Source organism: Echinops telfairi, unplaced genomic scaffold, assembly GCF_000313985.2.
Source record: "Echinops telfairi isolate 266 unplaced genomic scaffold, ASM31398v2 ScPeMD7_4225;HRSCAF=4972, whole genome shotgun sequence".
Lineage (NCBI taxonomy): Eukaryota > Metazoa > Chordata > Mammalia > Afrosoricida > Tenrecidae > Echinops > Echinops telfairi.
The window spans coordinates 14068365-14090160 of record NW_022108124.1 but is presented as its reverse complement, the minus strand read 5'-3'; the positions used below and the strand labels follow the sequence as shown (position 1 = coordinate 14090160).

Below are 21796 nucleotides of genomic sequence, written 5' to 3'. Positions count from 1 at the left end.
GCAGGAAACAGCTTAGGAGAAAGGCCTGCGGGGTTCCAAGCTGGATCAGGAGGAAGAGGGGGTCCTAGGACCCAAGATAGAAGACACAGCACACTGCAGTTATGATGGCCATCTCTGGGCTGGCAGCTCCTTTCCGAATGCAAGGCTGTGAGCAACCTGCTTGGAAGAGAAGGGCCACTGTAGAGAGCTCCCGTGGGCCACGAGGGCCGTGGAGCGTTCTAACTCACTCGCTTTCCAGACCTGAAAGCTCTGTGCCCGCAGTGCTAGAGGGGCATGCTGTTTGGCCGGCGCATTCGTGCCTCACGGGAGCTTTATGAGAGGTCTGCAGAGCCAGTCCTTGGGCATTCACGACAAAAAAGGACAAAAGATCAGACCTTGAAACCCAAGAAGCAAAGTGGTAGGAATGGTAAGTGAAGAGCGTGGGATGATGGGGATCTCACAGGCAGAACCCACAAATGAGCCAAGGCATCCCTTTGAAGGGAGTGTGGGGGTAGTGTCGTGGGTTGCGCCTCAGGCTGCTAACTGCAAGGCCGGCAGTTCAAAACCACCAGCTTCTGGGAGAAACAGGAGGCTTTCGGCTCCTGGTACAGATTTCCAGGCATAACGAGTCCTTGGGGGCCGTTCCTCCCTGCCCTATGGGGTCGCAGGCGTGGGAATCGCTTGGCTGGCAGCGAGTTTGGTTCTCTTGTGGTTGTTTGGGTGGGGTTTCCTTTGGGTACGTACGTAAGGAACTAACATTTGTGAAGGCGAACGAGCATATGAGGGCGATTCTCCTTTTCTACACGGCGAGCACACAGGAGGCATCCGAGACGCCTGGCTATGTCCACTGCAGGAGGAACATATGTGGGATAACGTGTACCCAGGAAGCACCAGAGACGGTCTACAAGCTGCGAATGCAAACGAGCCATCCTGAAACCATGTCAGAGGGCCTGTTGTCCTCTATCATGATGATCCCTGGAGTTGACTCTGGATCCTGGTTGAATCGAACTGCCCCGCCCCCCAGGGCTTCTTAGGTGGGAATCTCTATGGGCACCAATCCCAGGGTCTTTCCCCTCCAGAGCCACTCAAACGAGTTAAAAACAAAAAACACTGCCACGGAGTTGATCCTGGAATTTCCAAGAGTAGAAAGCCTCATCTTTCTCCCATGGAGCAGCTGGTAGTTTTGAACTACTGACCTTGAGATTATCAGCCCAATGCATAACCACTGTGCCACTGGGTGGGTTCAGGTTATAGCCCTGTTGGTTAGCAGGTGATAGCCTAACCATTGAGCCACCTGGGTTCCCCAGCGGGATCCTCCAGATAGTTGGCAAAAGGAGGGCTGCCCTTGCCAGTATTGGGAAGGAAGCTTACTTGAGCATTCCAGTTCCCGCAGACGCAGCCAGCCAGCTGAGCCTCATGGCAAGCCCAGGGGTAAGACTGTTCCCTTCAGGTTTTCGATGGCTGTGGTCTTTGAGAAAGTGGCTTTGTTCTGAAGTGTCTCTGGGTGAACTCGAACCATGAGCCTTTTGGCTAAGCAGCAAAGCATGTGGACTGTCTGCACCACCCAGGAACCCCTGTGCGTGCATCGTGATATCATACACCGTACAGTGTATTCATTCTGATCCAGTCAAGAGAGAGCCTGACGGCCTCCCATCTCAGATGAACATAATCCAGGTCCATGATCAGAGGGCCTGGTGTATGCCTTAGATTAATTTCAATGTCTCAGAATGAAAGAATTTGCTTTCGGAAATCCAAACTTGTTGGGGGTGGGTGGTGGTTGGTAATCAAGTTCTTCTGATAAAATTTCCATTTGCTTAAAAGGACAATAAACTTAAATGAAGCTAGATCATGAGTTGATTTTCTGATCAGCACTACTGTGTTACGTCTCCTTAAAAACAAAAACAAATACAATGGGGCGGGGCTAGGGGTATTGTTATTAATCCTCCATGGAGCTCCTGCACAACAGACTGAAAACACACTCGTTCTGGTTCTGGGGGATGCTCTGCTCTCCCACGGTGGCTCTTCCACACTCCCTGAGAAACTCCCTCTTGTTTTTCCTGCAATGCTGATGCCTGGCCATGGGGAGCAGGGCGGTGGGAAAGAGGCTGTGGGCCAGGCCGCTAAGTGTAACTGCTGCTGTTACGGAAGCAGCAATCAGAAGCAGAAATCCAGGTACCACTATTTCCCTGAACGCCGGCGAACGGGGAAGCCCACAGGCACTGCAAGCTGGTGCACTGGGGCATTTCAACTTCTCGAAGGAGACAGGAAGCAGGAGGCGCTCGCCCACTGCTCATTCACGTGGCCCCTCCCCTTCGGGTCCCCAGCCCTCGCAGGGCAGGCTGATGGCTCTGCAGTCCTTGGCAGGAAGATGTATTCTATAGCTCGGCAAACGCCAGCAATGAACGGCTGGTCACATTAATGGGAAACGATTCCATCAGCTCGAAGCCCTGCTAGCCCACAAACAGGCCAGGCCCAGGCGAGCAGGAGGGAATCTCTGGAAGCCAGCCAGATGATAACCAGCTCCCGGCCAGCGCATACTGAACGAGGAATTTAAAAGGCCGTGGCTATTTTTCTCAATGTCTCCAAGACTCAGTGCAAACACCAGCAGGCCCTGTAAATCCACAGTCATTTGTTATGACCGCTTTGTAAATGTGTCCGCCTACGCATTGGGGGGGTTGTGTGGGTCAGTGGTGGCTCCCATCTCCGCAGGGGTGTGTCTGCGGTTGCGGCTGCGGCTGCGTGAATGGCAGCATGGTTGGAGAGGGGGCCTGGCATCAGGAACTTCAAGTCCAGGCCAGGCTGTCACTATCTTCCTGCATGCCCTGTTCATCTGCAAAGTTGAGGATTGGGGTGGGGGGTGGGGTGGGGGATGGGGAGTAGGGGGGCGGGGCAGGTTGTAATAGTGAGTACTCGGGGTGTCAGCATTCATCAGCAATGTTTGTCAGAGTGATATTACCCTGTTTCCCTGAAAGTAAGACATCCCCCGAAAATAAGACCTACTTACAGTTTTGCCTCTCACTGAAATATAAGGCATCCCCTCAAAAATAAGGCCCCCCGAGCTACCGTAACTCTGGACTCTGGATCGTCGCAGCAGGCGCTGCTGTGCAGCTCACTATTGGCGGCAGCGCAGCCGGAGCAGACAGGAAGTGCGAGGTCTCTTTTAATAAAACAATAAATGTGTACCGTATTCTTCTTCATGGAAAAATAAGACATCCCCTGAAAATAAGACCTAGCGCGTCTGAGCAAAAATTAATATAAGACACTGTCTTACTTTTGGGGAAACAGAGTAGGTGATGCTGTTGTAACAAATAAACCTCTAAGCCTCAGTGACTTAACTCAATAGAGTTGTGGTCCTGGCTCACATCAAATCCCCAGGTTCTTAGGCACACCAGTCCTCAGCTCAGGGACTAGGCTCCCCACATCTGATGATACCTGAGGTAGTTAGTTTATTGTGCCAACCTGGCCAATAAATACATGTGGGGGTTAATTGAAGGGCAGAGAGATAAATGGCTCGGTGAGCCTCGCCTTTCGAGTTCTCGGGTCTCTTGCTTTCTGATGGTCAGACCAGGGTGCAGCTGCCTTAGCCAGTTCCCTGCTTCAGCTGGCAAGGCTCACTTCCTGTGAGACATCACTGAAGAGAAGCCACATGGATCTACCCCGATGCAGCCCTGGGTGCTGGGACACCCATGTGGAGACCCCTGCCAGTGCTGAGATGTTCACACGTTCCCTGACTTGGCTTTCCTCCTACATTCGGCATCATTGCATCTGTTTTGTGAGATGAAGGAGGACTTTGTGAATTGGTGTTGGACATATGGGTTAATGTTGGACTTGTGGGCTTGGGTAACACTGGGTTGGGATGTTTTTTTGATGTGCACTTAACCTTTATATAAAACTCTCTCTTATACATGAGTTTCTGTGGATTTGTTTCTCTGAAGTTCCCAGACTAACAGCTCAACATGCAGCCTCGGGGGAACCAGAGGAGGCAGCGAGAGCTGGATGAGGCACACCAGGGTTTATAAGTGTTTTGGTTTGGGAGTGCTAGATCCCCTCCCCATCATGGTCTATTGGTCAACCCAGTCACATGGCCTCTGCCTCACCCCTGGAAATGTCCCGGGGCACATGAACTATGTAGGGAACCCTACTGGCTTCTGCCACACAGAAGTTTACTCATGCACACCCTTTAATCTATTGATCGGAACAGATACTATCAGAACTCCATATGCTGGATGCAGCGGTCAAGAGAAGGGTGGCCTTAAGCCTGCCAGGCACAGAGTAAAGCAGATGGCCTTGGCGGAGGGAGACTAAACCGGGTCCCCAGCACCCAAGCACAGAGTCACAGGGGACTTAGGAAAGGAAGCCCTTGGAAGCTGGAGGCCATGCTCTCAGTGAGTCCTGGTGAGAGGCTATTGTGCTCAGGACTGGGACTCCCAGCTCCATGTCCCAACAAGAAGCACTTGATGCCCAACAGAGGGGAAGGCAAGGCTCAGCTTCCACCCTAATCTTGCCTTACTGCTACGTGATGCTCTGTCTGCTCCTCTGAGGGCATCCTGTTGACGTTACTAGCTGCTGTGAAGTCATCCCCGACATATGGTTACCCTATGTGTAATGGGATCGGACCAGTGTGATCCAGAGGGTTTTTGTGCAATTTTTAAAAGTAGATCACCAGGCCTTTCTTCCTTGTCTATTTTAGTCTGGAAGCACCACTGAAATCAGTTCACCCTCCAAACAATACACAAGCCTCCAGTGACATCGGGTGATAGTTGGGCATGAAGTGAATCATGGAAAGTGAGAAATCTTACTACCTGAACCACTGCCCCCGCCGACCCCCACTTTGAATATTTATAGCCTAGGAAGCCGTGTGTAGCTTCTCCTCCACCGGGCTCCCTCTCTAAGACGTTATGCGCCAGGAGCCATGACATGGAAAGACTGCTTGACCCATAGCTATGCAGGCAGAATTGCAGACACTGTCTGGTCATGCTCATCCATCCATTATTCTCATTGAATTCCATCTGCTGTTGGTGTGTGCCATTGAGATTTTCCAACTCACAGCAATGCCGGGCGACCATGTAGATTTACCCCAGAGGGTTGCCTAGGCTGCCGCATACCAGAAGCAGGCTCGCCAGGTCTTTCCTCCCACACATAGGCTAGTGGATCTGAACCAACACCTTTTCAGTTACCAGCTGTGGTAGTTACATAATTTCGGGTCAATTTGAAGATGTAGAAAAGGGTGGAGTCTAGCCTGCCAATCAGGTCACAGCCTGATGGTGACACCTTGTGGGCATGGCCGTATCACAAGGAGAGTCCTGGGAACCCTCTCTCTCGCTCTCTCTCAGCCTTTACCTTCCTGCTATCCAGTCACTCCTCAGAAAGCTGCCAGAGCCACCACCATTAGATCCACGCAACTCTGCATCCACCGGCCTGTGATCTCCCTGCATTCTGCATCACTGCATGTGGCTGCGTCAGTCTGAAGAGGGACTTATGGACTAGTATTGGACTTACGGACTTGAGTTGGACTGGGCTGGGATGTTTCCTCCATATATAACTACTTCTTGATATAAAGCTCTTCCTTACACATATATGAGCGTCCGTCCCTGGCTTTGTTTCTCTAGTCAACCTGTCCTAACACAGCAGCCGAGCACGTCACCATTTGTCACCAGGCATCCCTTGAATCCCATGTAGGCACTCGAGTCATAGTGATCCCTCTTCACTCTCTTACTGGGACCACCCTTCCAAGCAGAGAGGGCAAGCAACGCAAAGGGAAGCGGGGAAACCTGCACTGTCATGAAGAAGCTGTGCCTCCCGGTGCCTGACATGCCTAGAACTAAGGATCCCGGGGATGGATCCCTAACAGAAAGAAGGAGCCAATAGCATGGGTTGCCCTGGTCCCCCAAAGGCTCCGACAGCAGAAGTGACCTGAAAAATCAGGGCAGAGATTCCAGAAACACCACCTTTCTCAAGGAAAAGAGAGAGTTTGTGCACAGTAATAACACACCCGGACCTCCCTGGGCCCATCTTGACCTCTGAGGCTCAGAGGGTGGGTATCCAGCACAAGGTAATAATGGTGGGAAAGGCATTCTTAATGGGAGTCATACCCTGTGTCCACGAGAACCACAGGACCCTTGCTTGTCCCTGACAGGCGCATTAGTATAGCATCTGGCCTCGATGGCATACTAAGCAAGCACTGGAGTGCCATCCACCCCCACCCCCCGCCCCCCGCCAGCAAGTCTCCTTTAAGAGGACCGCAAAAAAAGCACAATGAGTTCATAACAGAGAGAAGAGGAAGGAGCTAATCAGTCACCTGCAGATTCATGAAAGTTCTGCAAAGGGACAACCCACAACAGGCTCTGTTAGTATTTCAGGGCTGCGGGTTGGATCCCAGCATTCAAAATTAACCTATGCACTACCCAGGTGAGATGCAAACTGGTTACAGAGCAGGGCGTGAGCTGCCTCACCCTCGAATACTGAAGAATCAAGGCATCTCCAGGAGAGGTGTTGGGGGAAGAATGTGAAAAGGAGGCAAGAAGTGAAGGTTCGAAGCTGATGAGATGATCCCCAGGGGAGTCTGTATGCTGTTCTTGTGGTTCAACGGGGTCTGGGGGCAGTTCTGTAATGCTATGCCAGCAGCCACTTAAGACGCCTGTCACCCTTTTGTATATTCCACTCTGACCCCATCTGGTGACCAGAGCATCACCCATCAGCTTGGTGTGTGTGTACCGAGATGCATCTTTCCTGCCACCCAACAAGAAGAGGGTGTCTTCCTCTGAAATGGCTACAAATAGTCTCCTGCATTATTTCTCCTCTCGGCTTTATACATCTGTGTCCCCAACAGAACAGCCACGGTGATTCTACTAAAATCAGTATCAGTGCATGCCTCTCCTGTCCTCAGACCCACCAACGGACTCCTCATCTCCCAGCACGATGACTCGGAGGCTTTACCACTGATGGACGGTTACAAGGCTAGGGCTCTGGCTCTCACCTGGACGCCCCTCTGCTGTTCCCTCCATCCTCTGGGAGCTCACCAGGTATGTTTTTAAACTAGGGATTTACCCTTGCTGCTACCTTCTACCTTGGTTTATCTTTTACCCCACAAAGCAGCAGGTTCTTCCCCAATTTCATTTAAGGCTCTGCTCACATCCCAGCCACCTTGCAGCAGCCCAGGTGGAAAATAGCAGCCTCCCCTCCAAGGCCAGACTCACATAAGCAGACAGTTAAGTGAGGAGTCTCAGCGACAGTGGTACAGAAAAAGAGATCAGCCCTCCTCTTCACTGCTCTCATCCCTACCTAGTGTATGTGCACGTATCTGATGCATCTGTTTATGTCTATGATATGTATATAAATGTGAGTACACACACACACACACACACACAAACACACACACATATATATATATACATACATTCATTTGTTCATTTACTCCGTGTCTCCTCTTTAAGGACAGCACGGTCCAATAGAAATAGAGTCTGAGCCACGTGCTGCAAACCACAAGATGAGGCGCTCTACTCCCACAAAGAATGACAGTCTTGGAAACCCACAGGGCAGTGGTGCCCTGACCTGTAGGGTCTCTATGAGTCAGCATGGACTCAGTGGCAGTGGGTTTTTGAGTTACGGCTTTACGGAAAAGTTTCCAAAACAACAGAGGAGCTTAATTTTCATCATCGTGTTCTTCAACTTCCAAAACATTAGCGTTTCAACTAGTCATCGGTCTAAAAATATTAATGACTTGTTTTCGTTTTTGTTGTTGTTGTTTTTAACCTGGGTGTGTATTTTACACTCCATGGCATCTCAATGAGAGCAGGCCGCATTCTGAGGCTTGCAAAGGCACACAGAGCTTTTGACCATGGCAGTGCATTGGCAGAGATAAAAAACATCCCAAAGACTGGCTTTGCTCGCTCTTATATGCCCAAGAGAGAGAAGAGAAAGCCTGCCTCTTATGAGCGATGGGAAGGATTTACTACGACGTTGAGCAGACTGGGAAAGAGGATAATTGGGGCTGAGATTGAGTATCCCACCTGCCCTGGGAAGGTGACTTGGAGGAATCACAGCAGAGAGGGAAAGAAGGAAGATTAGATTAAAAAAGATGGCTAAGGGTGCAGTATAGCGCTGACAAAAAACAACATCCCTCTGGTTGTTTAATGCATCCTCCCCTCCACTATCATGGCCCCAGTTCTACCTTACAAATCTGGCAAGACCAGAGCGTGTACACTGGTACAGATAAGAGCACTCAACACATGGAATCCAGGACAGACAAACCCTCAGGGACATGGAGTAGGACACCAGGAGGATGGCGGCAGGTGGGGGGAAAGAGAGGAGAAAGGAGGAACCGATCACAATGTTCGAAGTATTACCACCCCACCCCCAAGGGGGACGATCAACAGAAACATGGGTGAAGGGAGCCAGTGGACAGTGTAAGATATGAAAATAATAATAATGTATCATATATCAAGGGGTCACCAGGGTGAGAGGATGGGGGAAGGAGGGAGGGACAAAAAAGGAGCTGATACCATGGGCTCAAGTAGAAAGAAAATGTTCAGAAAATTATGATGGACAAATGTACAAATGTGCCCGATATAATGGATGTATGTGGATGGTTATAAGACCTGTGAGAGCCCCCCATAAAATGATTTTTTTTAAAGCACCGAGAAATGGAACTCTAGAAATCCAGTATCCGATGTACAGATTTTAGCATTCTTCTTTCATTAAGATATATATGTAAATATATATAAGACGGCTAAAATGACTGGGAGAAAAGCTGGACACAGGCGGAGGCAGAGAGAGATGGTGTGGGGGCAGAATTGCAGGGCTTGGCAGCACGGTGGCTGCAGGGAACAAGGCAGGTAGGACAAATGCAGTCTCTGAGGTTCTGTGGCTTGTGTCTCGGAGGAAGATAGTACCATGCACACGGCGATGAAATTCCAAGGAATGACAGTTTTAAGGGACAAGGGGAGGGAGCTAAGAATGGTCTCCCATCAGGTTCTAAGCCCTCATTTCTCACTCTAACTTCTGCCGAAGTTAGGCATTACTGACCACCTGAGCTGCAACAGCATTTCCCTGCATGGTCCACAGGGGAATGACCCACTGCAGTGGAGTCAGGAGGATCCCTCTCTGGGCCTCCGCCACCTGCTCTAGAAAGCGGACACTGAGCCAGGTGGCACCACTCCCACCTGTGGGCCTTTCTTTTACACCAGGATTTCACAGCTCTCTTCCTGCCCTGTGGTAGCTGAGAGGCCCAACCCAGGAGCCTCATTCTCCCGAGATGCAGGTTTGCCTCGGCTCTCCCTCTGCATGATCCACTAAGGGGGAAAGTAAGGCCATCCACCTTTAGCACAACCTCCGTTCACTCTTTAGCTGGGAGCAAGTGCCGGGGTGAGCAGCCGCGGGACATGCTCACTTGGGAGTGAGAACAGCCGCGTACATGTCCAGATCGGCTGCCCAGTATTAAGTTGGAAAGCCTTCCTAAAACGGGCTGGACATTCATCTCTTAAACCGAAGGATGGGTTCACATGACGGGCAGCGGTCAGAATCCAGAGCCAACCGTCCCGGAACAGGAAGCATGTTTCCACCTGGGCGCCGACGGATCTCACTCACCTGAGTCGCTCCTCCTCCTTTTTGCGGAGATTGAAGTCCCGCTGAACCACCTGGAGGACATGCTCTGTTTCATCGTCAGTCAAACCAGACAGATCCAGCTTCCTGCCCATGATTGAAGACCAGTGCGGGTGATGAGAAAGGTCCTGAGAAATCCGAACAAAGAGCACCGATCATCAGCTGGGTGCAAGATAAAAACTCTGTACAAAATTAACCGACTTGGTCATTAAAACCAGAACTAAACATATGTTACCTATTGTATGTAAGTACTTATACAATGGAGGGTCTTGTGCTCAGAGACTTCAGCAAATGTTTATTGGTGAATTAAGTGACACACACACACACACACACACACACAGAATGCAGCTGCCCACGCGACGATTCTATTTATCTTAATTCTTCACCAGGATATTTTCCCAGCAAAATGAAGCCCAATGTCGATTTCTACAAGATCCCCAAATGCAATATCCAAACCCGGAAGGTTTTTGTGGATTCTGAGGCTTTGCGTTCTCTGAAATAAACTGTGAGAACTTTCCTCACTTTGAAATAGCCCGTTTATACCACACTGTATCATCCCTTAAAGTTTTACACGACTAAGAGATATAAACTAGAACTCAATAAATCTCTTCTGTTAAGGGAAATAGTAAAAATATCTTGTCATCTTTTCAGCGGTAGAAAGGACAGCCTTTCAGAGAGGCCCCTCCCTGTGGTGGAAACATCAAAATTAGGGGGAGCTGCATTTTCAGAAATCATTCTTAATGAACAAGTATACCCAAGGATAAACCAAATAAATAATTCCAGAAAATTTTCCCGAGCTGAAAGCCATCATTAATTTGAATGGAAAAATTCTCAATAACACATTAGTGGGTCCAATCCATCAATAAATTAAAAGAACTACGCACTATAACCAAGTGGGGTATATTGTGAGCAATGTAAGGCGGGTTGAACGTTCAAAATCAATCGGTGTAACTTGCCACGTTAACAAAATAACAGGAAAAGTTCATGTGATCAATTTAATCAATGTAGAAAAGCAATCCCACTCCAGGTTTACAGTCTTGGAAACCCAAGCAGACAAAATCGATACCACAGCAGTGGGTTTTGTTTGGTAGATTTATTATGAATTGAATACTAGATATTTCAGCTTTTCATATATACACACATATAAATACAAGTGGGTTTTTTAACACAATATTTGTGGCAGTTACATAATCTACTGTCAACTTGAGCGAAGGGGTGGAATCTAGCCTGTCCATCAGGTCATAGCCAATGAGGCATGGCCTTCCCTGAGGATTCTGGGAACTCCTGTCTTCCTCCCTGGAGGTGGGACACACACCCTCTCTGCCTGTCTTCCTGCTGACAAGCCACATGGAGCTAAGCTGATGGAACCAGAGCCCTGGAGTTAGAGGAGCCATGTGGAGACCCACCCAGCACTGAGATACTTCCAATGCCACTGGAACTACAAGACTTTCCACCCAATGGCCTGTGATCTTCCTGCATCTGATATCATTGCATGCGTTGTATGAGTCTGACGAGGAATTTATAGACTGGTATTGGACATATGGGCTAATATTGGACTTATGGACTTGTTCTGCACTGGGCTGTGATTTTTTTTTAATATAAAACTACTCTTTGATACAAAGCTCTTTCTTATACACATATTAGTGTCTATGGATTTGTTTCTCTAGTCAACCCAGACTAATACAATATTTTAAACTCATACCAAATCCTACAGCAAAACAGTACCATCACCACGTACAGGTAGAGGAAAGGGAGGCTCATGGTCATATTGTCTAAGACACTGGTTCTCAACCTTCCTAATGCCGCAACCCTTTAATGCAGTTCCTCATGTGGTGGTGACCCCCTAACCATAACATTATTTTCATTGCTACTTCATAACTTCATACGAAAAATTCATAACTGTAATTTTGCTACTTATATGAATCAGGCAACCCCCGTGAAAGGGTCATTTGACCCCCCAAAGGGGTTGTGACCCACAGGTTGAGAACCGTTGGTCTAAGACAAATCACAATCCTGGGACATGGTTGTGTATCTGACGCAGTCCCACCCTTTGACACCAAGGGTCATCTTGGAAGATGTACAGACAGTCTCTGGACCTCAGGTTTTGGAGTTCGCGGTCCTGAGTGAACAGCCCGTTTCCGGCGTCAGCGAGAGAACTTGATAGTAGGTATCTTGCTTTGATCTGGGGTTGTCTTGCTCAGGAAATAAAATATCCATTATTTTATTTTATTTTTTTAACAGTTAAGACTTGGTTTTTCCCTTCTTTCCTGTAGGAAGCTTTGCTACATTTGAATGTTGAAAGGCATGGCTAAGTGGAGGGGCCGAGGCCATCTTGTGACCTGATACCAACAGAGTTCAGTCAAGGGGACTGACAGTGTCCAATGGTAAGATGAGCCAAGGGTCAATGTTCTGCTTCCCCCTCCTCTTCTGAGTCAGCACTGGCTGGATGGCCATGAGTTTGACTCAGTGTCTTCTCTTCGTCAGATCAACTGTACCTCGTTTCTTTGAGCCATTTGCTTTTTCTGCAATCCAAATGGTCTGAAAGCACATCCTGAAGAACTGTTCCGAACAAGCCTCATACCCACATTTCATTGAGTTCTGATGTTTTGTTTTGGTTTAACCCTGGTACACCCTGACCAAGAACAGGACATCCCATTCTGCCCTGCCTTTCAGACTGAGATGACCTGCCCATTTACTCAAGCTTCAAGCCAGAACACTATGTTTGTGGGAGGCCAATGGCTTACCCCGGGAGCCTCAAATCCATTTTGCATCTCTGCGTGAATTCAGCCCTCACTGAGTTCTTTCCGACCATTGAATGATGATATAAAGAGCTCTACCTTTAGGACAAGTCCTAATTCACCCCCCACACCCTACCCCATCTTCCCCCAAAATCCCATTGAGCCCATTCTGGTCCCTAGTGACCCGATAAAGCAGAGTGTTTAAAGAGGATTGCTGAACCTCCTCTGGCCAGTGCAGGCAGGGGCGGGCTCACTCTCAGGAATTTGCCTGGCTGTGCTCGTTATGGGAACCGGAGGGTACTAGCGTCACACGGTTATGTGGTAGGAAGCCCTGAATCAATCTTATAAACATATCTAATCTGCAATCTGAACCAACCTTGTAAACTCCTCTGCCACAAGGTATGGATCCCATAGTCTCTGTCCCACTTCTTTGTCCTGCTTCCACTGCGATTCACTGGCTTGTCCCTAATCCTAACTTTGTCTTCCAAGTCCTGTTTAAGTAGCTTCTTGGCTGTGAAGCCTCTGGGCATCGTTCATGGTGGGGCATAGTGCTGCTAATCTCCCTCATCCATTCAGTTTGTCTCTGCCCTATTTAAGACTTAACAAAGGATTCCCTAGAAGATGCATTTAAATTTGGGGTCTTTCCCCCAGGAAAATGCCTTCCAAGTGTGAGTAGTCACAATACCAGTAGCAAGCACAACTGTTTCAGTCCTTAACAAGCTTCATTAAATAATTTAAAACCCCATGGCCCTATGATGCACACTAAATCTCAAGATTAAAAAATCACAGCAGGATTCCCAACCATTAAGAGGAAAGGAAAAAGTAGAAACAGACTTCTCCACTCCAATACTGTTCTTTGCCCACAGTAAGGCTTGGGTCCACTTTTCTCAAAGGATGCTGAGGGCAGGGAAGTGGTGGTGCACTTGGTGGTAGGCCACCCAAAATCCCCACTGCCATTGAGTTGACTCCGACTCACAGCAACTCTGTATGGCATCAGTTCTCAACCTGTGGCTCACGACCACTTTGGTGGGTCGAACAACCCTTTCACAGGGGTTGCCTGGTTCATAACAGTAGCAAGTAACAGCGAAAATAATTTTATGGTTGGGGGCTCACCACAACATGAGGAACTGTATTAAAGGGTCGCGGCATGAGGAAGGTTGAGATCCACAGCTCTATGGGGTGACCAAGGCAGTACATCTTTACAGGAGCAGGAGCTTTGAACCACCCGCTTAGTAGTCAGGTGGGCAGGGACACCAGGGCTCCTGTGGTGGTTAGCAACAGCAGTGCAAGGGAGGGAAGGAAGCCTCCAGGCTAGGCTGTAAAGACAAGGAGGGATCACCAGGAAGCCTGGTCTGCTGGACTCCTGGGGAACAGGAAGAAGCAGGTGAGAGGTCTTGGTGGACAGGTGAAGGGCTTCTTCCATCAGCGGGGCACTCCAGGTGACCGTGGCCAGGTGGTTTCCCAGAAGGCCCAACGTCTCTCCCCTGAACCTCCTCCACAACGCTTTGGTTTCCTAGAATTTTAAATGTGTTTCCAAAGTGCCCACTCAGGGAAAGACGGAAGTCTTTTAAGCAAATCAAAATCTAAACCAGAATGATCAGGACTAGAGAAGGATATGTGGTTTCTGTTAAGGAAAAATTAAAGAAAAGAAAGAGCAACTTGAGATGGGCAAGACAGGGAGTGACAAAACCTTTGCCATCACACACAGAATTCGTTTCCCTGGGTAATGAAGGTCCTGGAGAAGCTGCATGGCCAGGAGGTCAGAGGTCAGAGGGCCCCTGAGTGTCACCTCTCCTGACTTCTGATGACAAAAGGCCAGCCAAGCAGTAGGAGGTGTTTCCTGGGGCTGTAGGGCTAGTGGACGTGTCCCTGACTCCCTGGCCTCTCTGCTCTGCCCCTTGACTTCTCCATCTGAACCCTGACTGAGATGGCAACGCACATTTAAAAAAATCAGGGAAGAGAAAATGAGTGTCACCTCAACGTTTAATTAAGTCATTACCCCCCCCCCTTTTAATTAAGTCCTATTTTCACATGCAGCATTCTGAGACTGCCACCCAAATGCTCCTAAATCTTTGTAACAAAATATTCCATTTACTCGTTTGCTGCATTCTATAACTTAAGTTTTTCCACCGTCACTGATACATGGACTTCCACAGTCATTCCACAAAGCCAGCCATGGCCGGCCACCTCTCTCAGCACCATTAATTGACAAAGCCTTCCTTTCTGCTCTGTCTTGGCCCATGAACATAACTGATGTCCTCAGGACTTTTTATCCCAACCTAGAGATTGATCAGCTGATTCCCATGTCATTAAATCCACTGCTGCCGAGTAGATTCTGGCTCGCAGCGACCCTGCACAACACAGTAATGTTTTTCAGGATGCAGAATTTCAAGGTCGCAGTTGGATGGCCATATCTCTCTCCCTGGGAGCACCTGCTGGGTTTGAACCACGGACCTTTGGGCTTGCAGCCGTACGCTTTAGCCACTGCACCAGCAGGCTTCTTTGCTGTGCCATTAATGTGCTTTACACTTGGCATTGCAAGTCACCTCTCCTTCTTTTTCTTTTTTCCCCCTCCATTTTATTGGGAGCTCTACAAATATAATAATCCATAGTTCAATTAGATCAAGCATGATAGTACAATTGTTTATACCGTCCTTTTCAAAACATTTTCTTTCTTCTTGCACTCTTTGGTATCAGCTCCCCTTTATCCCTGTCCCCCCCACCCAAGAACCCATTATTATATTAAATATTATTATTGTTACCCATCTCCCAATCTTACACCATTCAATGCATTTGTTCACCTGCCATTCTGTGATTTGTTCCCCTGGAGTGGGGTTATGTGGTCATCATTGCTATCAGTTCCCCTCTCCCCCCTCCCCCCACCTCTCTTTCTGTACCCTCAGGGAATCATTACTCTCATTACAATTCCTGAAGGGTTTATCTGTCTTGGATTTCATGCATCTAACGATCTTAATTATACACATGAACATATGCAGGTCTAACAGGACTAATGCAGTAAAACAAAGACCATAATACTGGGGGTGCGGGGGGAAGAATATTAAAGAACTAGAGGATAGTTTTGTGTTTCAACTGTGCTATACTGCACCCTGGGTATATCGTCCCTTCCATGTGACCCTTCTGTAAGAACTGTCCATTTATCTTACAGGTGGTTTGGGCTCTCCTCTTTGTCTATACTTCTTCATGTCAATTTGGTTGCTTGTTTTTGAATTTCTGATACCTCTTCCCATCGACACCTCATGATCACAGAGACTGGTGTGCTTCTTCCGTGTGGGCTTTGTTGCTTCCCTGCCAAAGAGCCACTAGGTTAAATACAAGCCTCTAAGACCCCTCACACTCTATCTTTTAATAGCCAGGAACCACCAGCTTTCTTCACCACACTTGCTTATGTACCCATTTTATCTTCAGCAACCATGTGGGGAAGGTGAGCATCAAACAATGCCACATTAGGAGAACAAACCATTCTACTGAGGTAAAATTAAAGTAGAGGCTCAAAGTCCATCTGCTTCCTTATTGTATTTACATATATATAGACAAATACGTTTATGTTTATATATTTCCATATATACATATCTGTGGTAGTTACATAATCTGGTGTCAATTTGTGATTTAAGAGGATTAAGAGTGAAGGGGTGGAGTCTAGTCTGTCAATCTGGTCATAGCCAATGAGGCCTCTGTGTGGGCATGGCTTTCCCCTGAGGATTCTGGGAATTCCTGTATTTTCCTCCTTGGAGGCAGAAGACACTCTCTCTCTGATCACTCCCTGAGAGATGCTCTACTGACAAGACACATGAAGCTATACCCTGGGAGCTGGAAAAGCCACATGGACCTACCCTGATGCAACCAGACCCTTGGGGCCAGAGAAGCCACATAGAGACCCCTGCTAGTGCTGAGATACTTACACCACTGGATCCACAAGACTTCCATCCCACTAGCCTGTGATCCTCCAGCATTTGGCATCATTGCATGTATTTCATGAGTCTGAAGAGAACTTTATAGATTGGTATCGGACATATGAGCTAATATAGGACTTATGGACTTGAACTGGGCTGGGATCTTTTCTCAATATTTAATTGCTCTTGTATATAAACCTCTTTTTTATATAAAAATAAGTGCCTATGAATGTTTTTCTACTAACACAAAATCGATGTTTATATCTATATATATCATTGTTACTTTGTTCTTTCCTCTATTTCTCTTTTCTCCTGCCCCACTATCATATTTATCCATTATCCGCCTCTCAGTAATTCCTCTTGGATATATTTCATTGATCAAGCATGACCAGGAACGCTATCCCTTCCTCACCATCACTCTTAGATGCGTTGCTATTCCCCTGTTCCTGCCATTATTGGCTTATTGCTCCCCTCCCCTCCCCTTCTCCTCACCCAATGCTCCCGCCCCGGCAACTGTCAGTTCCCATTGAGGTCTCACTGGGATTTATTATCTTGCTCATCTTATATAGATAGACACCAAAAGAGAAAGAAAAGGAAAAGAAGAAAAAAGGAACCCATGCTAATTGCCCATGTATGTTGCCAGAGGAAATTTAAACTCATTTTATGAAATTAGGACTGCAAGTTCCAGTGAATTTTTATTGGTTGAAAATTTACCAGCCAATTTGGGAAGGGCACTGATCTTTACAACATCAGGACTCTCTCCCAAAGCAACTTCTCCAACTTAATAGAAAAAAAAAAAAAAAAAGACTTTTGGAAGCATTCGGCACACCGGCAAGTGTCAAGCTAAAATTCATTACATAAAATCTGGATTTCTCAGAATGCATTTATTCAAGAGGCCCCTTTCAGTCCCAGACTCAGTCTACACCTTGACATATATGTGCTTATCTCCTTGGGAATCCAGTCTTGTTTCTCCGAAATAACCATGCCCCCCATCCTCAGGCTACTACTCGCCATTACCGAAAGGGTCAAATAATCTAAAAATATCACCCTGAATTTTACTGCCTGAATCAGAAAATTTCATATAGGAAAGACAATATGAATAAAATTAAAAAGTAGGTGACATGATGCTATGATCCTAGTATATTAAAAATCACTCTTAAGATGCTAAGCTAAATAAAGAACTCTCTAAAATATTAAAATGACACATTTATTAAAACTATCAATGTCTACAACATTGTTTAATAAAGTGTTCTCTTTCACTAGTAAAGTGCTGCTAATTACAGTAAGTACAACAGTTGCAATTTTTTATCTAGTATGATTCCAGGAACAGACTCAAAGGGAAAATATAAATAAGTATAAAATTTCAGATGGAAATCTGACCATAAATATTAAATATGTGTGAACCCAGACTTAACCATTTCAATCTTGGAAATTTCTTCAATAAATTGGATAACTGGGCAAAGATGTATGCACAAGAATGTCCTTCTTAGTATTTATTGCAGAAAACTACTGAAAATAAACTAAAGGCCCAAAAGTAGAATTGAATGATATACAACCATACTTTGAAATGTTATGTGTACATAAAAATGTACTAAAAGACACTTTTCCATATGAAGGCAGCAATCCGTTGAAAATTCTCAAAAAGCAGGGCTTCTGACCAGTTCGTTCGATTTGAATCCATGCTGAGGATGAGCATTTATTTCTACCCCAGAAATATTGAATCAGAATCTACATTTTCACCCAGTCCCCAGGTGATTCTTACGTATAATAAATGCTGAGAGCCCCAGTTATACTAGCAGTTCTCAGAACTGGCCCCGACCCAGCAGCTGCAGCATCTCCTGGCAGCTTGAACCAGAACCTCCAGTTGGAAGCCCTGACAAACCCAAAATCAGACCCACTGCCAACAAGTCTATTGTGACTCACGGTGAATAGAACTGTTTTTGGGGGTTTAGTCTCATCTTTCTCCCATGGAGCTGCCAGTGGGTTTCAACCACCCTTACAGTTAGTAGCCCAACACTTAATGCATGGCAATTCAAGGATGAGTACAGCAACGCCATTGATAACAGACCCACACTGGAAATTATGCAAATGTCCATTATCAATAGATGTATGCATTGTAATAACATCTGCCCATTGGAATACAATAGACCAATCAGCATGAACAAGCTACATTTACATAGGAACTTGCTGCCATCAGGTCGCTTCTGGCTCATAGCAACCTTAAAGGACAGAAAGGAGTGCCATATGGGTTTCCAAGGCTGTAACTCTTTATGGGAATAGAAAGCCTCATCTTTCTCCCACGTAGTGGCCAGTGGTTTTGAACAGCTGACCTTGCAGTTAGCAGCCCAACTCATAACCCACTACACCACCAGGGCTCCTTACAATTATATCTGGGAGGACAGGCAAAGTTCCCAGATGTGTTGAGCAAAACAAGTCAGACACCATGTGTACCTGGTTCAGATTCAGACAAAACTAGCGTAGTGTTATAATATAAGCAGGACAGTGGCTGCCCTTGGAAAGAAGGGCAGTGAGCAGACAGAACGGGGTTGGTGTGGGGAGAACTGCCAGGCATTGGTTAATGTTCTGTTTCTTATCTGTGTGCTGAGCTCACGTTGTGAACATTTAGTGAGCTTTTCACTTTTGATTTACGTGTGTATCTTTCCTGCACGTAGGATATGGCTCAATAAAATGTAGGAAAATGCAGTCTAAATCATATGGTCATAAGTAAATAAAAAAATAGAGAGAGATGTACTGAAATAAATTGCCAAAAAATGTAAGTATGGTTATCTTTGAGTGATCAAATGTTACATGGTATGATTTTTTAAAAGTTGCACCTGAATGCATCTTTTCCTGTCTTCTACAAGTATTAATATTTTTTAATGAAAAGATCATTTTATTGGGGACTCTTACAACTCTTGTTACAATCCATACATTGATTTAAATCAGACCTGTTCGTACATAGGGTGCCTTCATTCTTTTCTAGACATTTACTTTCTATTGAGCTGTTGGTATCAGCTCCTCTTTTTTCCCCTCCCTTCCCCTCACCCTCATAACCCCTTGATATTATTATTTTCATATCTCACGCCGACCGCTGTCTCCCTTCCTCCATGTTTTCTGTTGTTCTTCCCGCTGGAGAGGGGTGTATGGTTATGTGTCGATCATTGCAATTGGTTCCCCCTTTCTCCCTTCCTCTCCCCACCTTACCCCTAATCTTCTGGCATTGCTATTCTCACTCCTGTTCCTGGATTCCATGTGTTGTGAGCCCCCATCTCTTATCTATACCTGTGTATGTGCTCTGGTCTAGTCTGCATTGAGAAGCAACACTGGGGTCATGATGGTGGGGGGTGAGGAAGCCTCAAGGAGCCAGAGGAGTATTGTGTGTTTCATCAATGCACTCTGGTTGACTCATCTCTTCCTTGTGGCCCCTTTGTGGGGGGATTGTTCCATGGTTTATAAATGGGCTTTGGGTCTCCGCTCCACCAACACCCCACCTCATTCTCAACAATATGTTTTTGTTTGTTTATTTGTTATGTGTCTTCTGATGTCTATTACCAGGTCCTGATGACTCCTCATGATTGCACCAGCTGTGTGCTTCTTCCATGTAGGCTTGTTGCTTCTCTGCTGAATGGCCACTTGTTTAACTTCAAGCCTTTAAGACCCCAGACGCTATATATACAACAAGCATTATTTGAATAACTAAGGAATAAATAATATAAAGGATATGTACAAGGTCAAAATTGTTTAAACAACTAAAATGTCTGGTAGAGCTTCAATTAAATACTCCGATATATTTCTAAGATGGGCTATGATAGTGGTATAATAAAAATTATGTGTTATTGACAGAAAAAAAGTAGCACATTTATGATGTAATTTACAGATGAGATGTAAAGATACAGATGAAAAAATATACATAGTTTTCAAAATTTTTCTAAAATGTCTGTGTATTCGCATTGAGAAAATAATCACATGCCAAATGTTCACATCGATCATCTCCAAGTGATAGGATTCCTTATAATTTTTCATTATTATTTTTCACTTAATATTTATGTTTTTTTGATTTCACACAGTGAGAATGCCTTGTTTACTTCTAAATAAGATAAAGACCAGTGCCGTCTTGAAAACTAATCAACGCTAACAATAATTGTTACCAAAAGAACTCAAAATGACAACATAATAAGTGGTTCTTGTAACAACTACTGCTAGCTTTTATTAGTATCTAAAATCACACTGATTTTTATTTTATTTATAAGTAAACAGTGCCTTGCTGTTTAGCAAAGAACTACACGAACCTTTAGTCAGTGAAGGACTGATAGCACATTGCAGGGCAGCCTACAAACTGGTCACTACTGAATGACACTTGATTTCACATAAAGTTACAGCTGTCACACCCACTGACGCCAAGTCCATTCCTACTCAGCAGCTGTCTATAGGGTTCCCAAAACTGTGCATCGTTACAGGCTCAGAGAGCCTTCTCTCTCTCTCTCTCTCTCTCTCTCTCTCTCTCTCTCTCTCTCTCAGGGAGGCTGGAGGCTCTGAACCACTACCTTTGTGGTTAGTAGTCCAACTTGTACCCGATAGGGCTACCAACACTTCCAGTTGATAACTGCAGATACCATCGATCAAGAAGTTATCACACAAACTGCAACAAAAAAAATCCTCATTTTGTGTCCAACAGTGTGAAATACTGCCTAATAGATACCTTGCCTTTATTAGCATCAATGAGTGAGCAAAACTCATGCCAACTCAGGTGCTTATTAAGCTCCCCAGAACTAAAGAATATTTGTACTTCGAGACCCAGAAAATTGTTCAAAAACCTGGGGATCAGCAAAAGGATACTACATTACTAAGTGTAATGATTGTCATGATTCTGACTCACAGGGACTTCATTAGACAGAGTACATCTGCCCCTGTGGGTTTTCGGGACTACAATTCTTTACGGGAAGAGAAAGCCTTTGTCTGCTGACCATGGGCAGCTCAACTCGTAACCGCTATGCGAGCCCGGTTCCTGCGTAAATGCTTCCAATCTGAAGATGGGTGAATGCTTCCAGTTGGAAGAGGCCACGAAACAGAAGATAGTTCAGAGGCCATCTGCGAACACTACACCTCTCAGAAATCTGGAGAAGAGAAAAATCCAGGTAAAAGAAGTACGTTGCTTGCTTTGTTTTATTTTCTTAAATTGAAGTAGCCATACAGCCCACAGAAAGCTAACTCTTTTCTGAAGCCGTACATCTTTACAGAAGCAGAGAGCCTCATTTTTCTCACTCAAAGCAGCTGGTGGCTTTGAACCACCAATCTTGAGGTTAGCGGTCCAACTTGTACCGGAAAGTGCTATCAATGCTCCTGATTTACAGCTGCAGATACCATCGATCAAGAGGAGTTTTAGTTCCCTGGGGTCAGTTGAGTTTGAGAACATCCGCTGAGATAGGAACCAACACAAACTTACCACACTCGGCTCTCCAGGAAACACCGAATACTGGGTGAGTTAGTTAATTGTGCCAGCCTGGCCGATAATCACATGTGGTGCTGGTTGAAAGGCGGAGGGATAAATGGGTGGTGAAGCCTCGCCTT

The 21796-nt window shown here is 46.2% G+C and overlaps 1 protein-coding gene across 1 annotated transcript in view; it reads right to left on the bottom strand.

The window, feature by feature from the left end:
- The window catches only part of LOC101648271 (myosin VIIA and Rab interacting protein), a 349534-nt gene that overhangs the window by 274178 nt on the left and 53560 nt on the right, over window positions 1–21796 (bottom strand). The window contains exon 2 of the mRNA XM_004708673.2: window positions 9565–9707. Coding sequence (XP_004708730.1) covers window positions 9565–9674 — 110 coding nt within the window. The 5' untranslated portion in view covers window positions 9675–9707. The remainder of the gene's footprint in view (window positions 1–9564; window positions 9708–21796) is intronic.